Raw genomic sequence first — 5,534 nt, forward strand, 5'->3', positions numbered from 1 at the left:
AGCCACCGCGCCCGGCTAAAACCGCCTTTAAAAAACTTACTGAGGCCAGGCACAGTGGCTCACGTCTGTAATCCCAGCACTTTGGGAGACCAAGACGGGTGAATCATGAGGTCAGGAGATCCAGACCATCCTGGCCAACACAGTGAAACCCTATCTCTACTAAAAATACAAAAAATTAGCTGGGCATGGTGACAGGTGCCTGTAGTCCCGCTACTCGGGAGGTTGAGGCAGGAGAATGGCATGAACCTGGAAGGCAGAGCTTGCAGTGAGTGGAGATTGAGCCACTGCACTCCAGCCTGGGCGACAGTGCGAGACTCCGTCTTTAAAAGAAAAAAAAAGAAAAAACTTACTGAAAGTAATTTGGAGGGCTAAAACTAACAATAAACTATGTGCTACTAACAAGGTCGAATATGAGTATGATAGAAATAAGTACGTAAGTTTTAACAGCAGAAGCAAACAAGCAAGTAGAGAAATTGGTTTAGCAGTCTGGCATCTAAGGGGTTGTGTGACAGAAGCCACAGTTTGGACAACCATACACAGATATGAGTATTCTCATTCAAGGTAAGTAAAGGTTAAAATAAAAGGGCAGAAGTACCAGAGGTAATGGTATAAGAATCTCTCTTTCAGTGCTAAAGAATACAAGACATTATTTCAATATGCTTTTCAACCAGAAATAGAAAGCGTAGTTAACATAGTGGAGCATATTTACCCAGAGACCAAAAGCCAGTTCGAATCTCGGCACAGCCACTTACTGACTCTAAGATTTATCAACAATCTACTTAACCTATGACCTTCAGCTTCTGGTTTTTTAAACCCCTACCTTCAGGGTTTGCCTATGTATTGGTAATCATATGCTTAAAGCAGCTGGCACAGAGTAGGTTGTCAGTAATGAGCTGCTGTAATATCATAGCATGCTGCTTCAAAAAACCACAGCCTAACGACTAGTAATAAAGATATCAGTAGCCTCTTCTATATAATTTTAAAAAGTTTTCTAGCAGCCAGGAGCGGTGGGTCATACCTGTAATCCCAGCACTTTGGGAGGCAGAGGCGGGCGGATCACGAGGTCAGAAGATCAAGAACATCCTGGCCAACATGGTGAAACCCCATCTCTACTAAAAATACAAAAATTAGCCAGGTGTGGCGGCGCGCACCTGTAGTCCCAGCTACTCAGGAGGCTGAGACAGGAGAATCGCTTGAACGCAGGAGGCGGAGGCTGCAGTGAGCCGAGATCGATCGTGCCACTGCACTCCAGCCTAGGCAACAGAGCAAGACTCTAGATTCTGTCTCCAAAAAATAAAATAAAATAAAAAGTTTTCTATCTAGTACACACATTTCAAATGGGCATTGTGATACACGTTTTAAACTATAAGCACGCTTTTCTGTGATTGGAATAGCTGTCTTCTCCAGAAGGAAACATAAGTAAAAGCATTTAGAAAGTATGACAGGCAAATCTGGATAAATTTAGAATGAAGTTTCTTAGACCAAGGGGCTGATAGTGACAATATTGTGGTTTCTAGAGGCTTCAGTGGATAGCAATAGAAACAGGTCAAAGGAATTTGGAAAGTAGTTTCTATGCTGCGGTAAAGCAAAGAGAGAGTTGGGAGAAAAAGGTCAGCTTTCTCTGCTCTTATTGATCACCACGGTCCAGAAATGAGTTTTACGTAAGCTCACTTTATCGGACTATATTTTCAGGAATTAAATAAATGCATTTGTCAAATCACAAGAAGGTTTTTTGGTGGGAGAAGTACAGCAAATGTAACTGCAATTCACACAGGTTCTCTCAACTTTTTCATTAAAACCGATTCTAAGACTCCAGAGCAGTAGGGTAAGTTATTTTCTCTTCCTTCAAACACCCAATCCTTAAGTTCCCTGCCTGTAGTTGTCATGCGGACCCAACAGGAGACAATCTGTCTCCCATTCTCTTCATACTTCCTCCGGCGGACCGGAATGCAAGTTCCTCCTTTCTCTTTTCCCACTCAGATTTCCAACAGTGACCTCAACTCCACTGCGCCGACTCCTCCAGTCTCCCGGGCTCTGGATCTTCTCCCCCAACATTCGTTTCCTCTCAGAGTTCGTACCCCAAGCCCCTTCGTCCGAGTTCCATTACTCCCTCAACATAATTCTACCCAGGCGATTCAGATCCCTCTTCCTCCACATCCCCGCTCTGTCCACTCTGTCCAACCCCTGCCCCACGTGCCGCTCACAAGGGCCGGCCAGGCCAGACCCCTGCCCCAGACCGTTCGGTATCCCCAAGGCCCTGGGGCTCCCACTTAGGCAAGCCCCGCTGCTCAGCTCGGCCGCTCCGGGGGTCTGGTTCTTTCCTCTGCTGTTTCTCCCAAGATCTGTCCTCACTCAGCCCCTCTCACCCGCGTGGGACGCACCCGGAGGCCTTCTCGCCCTCACCTTCCCAGTAATTGCTGGTTCCTGCCGCCATCTTTGTTGTCCAACGTCAGCCGGGATGGGGAGCAGAGGCGATGCAGGCCAGAAAGTCACCACCGCGCCTGTTTCCGCCCCGAGCGCCAGGGCTGACGGGATGCGAACCTCCGCGGACACTGCCACCTGCTGATCAATTCGTTATCTTACAGCTTTTAAGTAGCGACAGATCAAAAACTTCAGCTTTAGCTCCTGACACTCTCTGAATGTCTGTCTTTCATTCCCGCTTTCTGCGCCCCAAACCATCATCATCTCCCTTATCTCGGCTTATCCTTTCTCTCAGCAGGTGCCTACTTGACTGGGAGGAGAATCATCCTCAGGCAACTCCCTCAATTTCCTTCACCTTGTCTCTAATGTGTATCTTCAGCCAATTTCTTCTTTTCTCAGACACAGAGACCCTTTCTTCCCAGAGCCATTTCCTTCATCCTACCTCCCCGCCTGTGCTCCATCATCCACGTTCTCTGGCATATGCGCTCTTCTCCACTGGCTGCTTTCCTTGTGTCTACAGTAGTTCTAGTTCCAGCCCTCTTTCCTTGTCAGCCGCCACATCTAGAAAGAGTGAGCTAACTGCTTCTACATGCTCTCGGCCTGAGCCCTCAACCTGCTGTCCAATCTGCTGTCCAAACCCACACTTTATAGATACATAAATTATCTGCTGGTGCTGACTTAATTCTAGTGAAGTGTAGAAAACTTAATTCCTGTAAAGTTCTTTCCCCTACTCATTTATAATATAGTTGTTTAAGTATTTCCTCTGCTTTCATTGAGAGAACCACATCAGTCAATGTTGTAATATTTGCTTCAAGTGTCAGGCATAAGTTAGAGAATTCAAGAGAAGAGGAAAGCGTACTTGATTTATGCATATTTTACTCTTCTTCCTTCCTAGTGTCCCAAGATTCCTTTTTTTAATCGTTTCCTTTCTGTTTCAAGAATTTCCCTCAGCCATTTTTTTTTTTTTTAAAGAGTAGGTCAGCTGGTGACAAATTCTATTAGTTTTTCTTCATCTGAGAATGTCTTGATTTCACTTCATTCTTGGGGGATCGGATATTGTTGCCAGATATAGAATCTGAAGTTGACAATTTCTTTTTTTTCAGCACTTGAAAAATGTGCCAATTCCTTCTGGCCTCCATAGTTTCAGATAAGAAATTGGCTACAGTTGGAATTGTTTTTCCACTGTAGCTAAAATATATTTTCTCTCTCACTGCTTTCAAGAACTGTTCTTTAGTTTTCAGAAGTTATGATGTGCCTTGGTGTAGATTTCTTTGGATTTATCCTGTTCTTGATATCCTCAGCTTCTTGATTATTACATTTATGGCTTCTGCCAAATTTGGGGATTCTCAGCCATTGTTTCTTCCAATACTTTTCCTATCAAATACTGTTTCTCTTCTTTTTCTGGGAGTCTCATGATGTGAATGCTAGATCTTTTGTTAATGTCCCACATAGCTCTGAAGTTATGCTAATTTTTTTTTCAGTCTAGTTTCCATCATTCGGATTTGGTACTATCTACTATTCTGTCTTCAGATTTGCTGACGGGAAAGTATGTCTTTCCTCTGTTCCCTCCGTTCTGCTGTTGAGCCCATCTGTTGAGTTCATGTCAATTATTGCATTTTTCATATCTAAAACTTCTGTTCAGTTCCTCATTATATCTTCTGTTTCTTTGCTGTGACTCTTTTATCATTTGTTCTAAGTTTGTTTGTAATTGCTCATTAAAGTATTTTTATTAGAGCTGCTTTAAAGTCCTCGTCAGATAATTCCAACATCTGTGTCATCTTGATGTTGGGGTCTGTTGTCTTCTTTTCACTCAAGTCGAAATTTTCTGGGCTATTGAAATGACAGTTTTTATAAATTGTATCCTGATGTTTTAGGTATTTGTTATGAGATTCTGGAATTTAAGTTTTCTGTTTAAGCAGACTTGCTCTGACACATGCTGCTGAGGGGCATAGGGAAATGCTTGCTACTTCCAGGTGGGAGTGGAAGTTCCGGCTCTGCCTTGGCCTTCATTGATTCCCCAGGGAGGAGGTGCCTTGTTACTGCTCCCCATGTGGTCCCCATTGCCACCATGGCAGGGAGCCTCATTACTGCTGTTCGGTGGACAAGAAGTCCAAGTGGGTGTGGGTGGGGCGCTTCATTACGGCCGGTGAGTGTGGAAGCCTAGCCTCCTCTCTCAGCCCTTGATGGCAAGGAGTGAAGATGGGCCTCAGTTTTTTCTGTGACATTTGTCCAGAGTGGTGAAATTATTGTCCAAAAGTATTCTGTCTTGTTAGGATACCTGTTTCCTGGTCCCTTGTCTGGAGAGAGAAGGCTTTCCATTTTCCTTTGGGCTTTTTTGTCTGCACCCTTTGGCATTTCTAGGTTGCCAGTTTCTCCAGCACTCAGTATAGGACATAGGAAACAAAAAGGAAACCCACGGAACTCAGCTTCATGTTCTTTACATTCTGAGGTCCCTAGCTGGTCTGCCTTCTTTTCTCCACCTTTTTGAGTCTATATATATAAATATTAGCTGTGCTTCGTGGGAGGAATAGAAAGAAATACAGCTAATCCATCTTGTCCAGAAGTGAAATTGTCCCTTTAATTTTTAAATGTTTTAATTATCAGGCTGGATGTGGTGGTTCGTGCCTGTAATCCGAGCACTTTGGGAGGTCGAGGTGGTTGGACTGCTCGAGTCCAGGAGTTTGAGACCAGCCTGGGCAACATAGTAGGACCTCATCTCTACAAAAAATTAAAACATTAGCCAGGCGTGGTGATGTGCCCTGTAGTCCCCGCCACTCAGGAGGCTGAAGTGGAAGGATTGCTTGAGTCCCCCGGGGTCAAGGCTGCAGCAAGCCATCACCACACCACTGCGCCCCAGTCTGGGTGACAGAGTCAGACCTTGTCTTAAAAAACAAACAAACAAACAAAAAAAAAACTGCTAAAATTCATCTTGTCTTCTACTTTCTTGAATTCATTCATTCATCATCCTTTTTTTTTTCTTTTTTTGAGACGGAGTCTCACTCTGCCGCCCAGGCTGGAGTGCAGTGGCCGGATCTCAGCTCACTGCAAGCTCCGCCTCCTGGGTTTAGGCCATTCTTCTGCCTCAGCCTCCCGAGTAGCTGGGACTACAGGCG

General features: G+C 44.7%; 1 protein-coding gene across 6 annotated transcripts in view; it reads right to left on the reverse strand.

Annotated features, from left to right (window-relative positions):
- The window catches only part of GOSR1 (golgi SNAP receptor complex member 1), a 52,381-nt gene extending 49,889 nt beyond the window's left edge, over positions 1–2,492 (reverse strand). For 4 of the 6 annotated variants that reach the window (XM_017855137.1, XM_017855138.1, XM_017855136.1 and 1 more), the window contains exon 1: positions 2,404–2,492. In XM_017855137.1, coding sequence (XP_017710626.1) covers positions 2,404–2,434 — 31 coding nt within the window. In that variant the 5' untranslated portion in view covers positions 2,435–2,492. Of the gene's footprint in view, positions 1–2,366 lie in introns of all 6 variants that reach the window. The other 2 variants (XM_017855140.1, XM_017855142.1) reach the window with 2 other exon arrangements.
- Positions 2,493–5,534: the final 3,042 nt, after the last annotated feature.

Source organism: Rhinopithecus bieti, unplaced genomic scaffold (assembly GCF_001698545.2).
Source record: "Rhinopithecus bieti isolate Rb0 unplaced genomic scaffold, ASM169854v2 scaffold_38691, whole genome shotgun sequence".
Taxonomy (NCBI): Eukaryota; Metazoa; Chordata; class Mammalia; order Primates; family Cercopithecidae; genus Rhinopithecus; species Rhinopithecus bieti.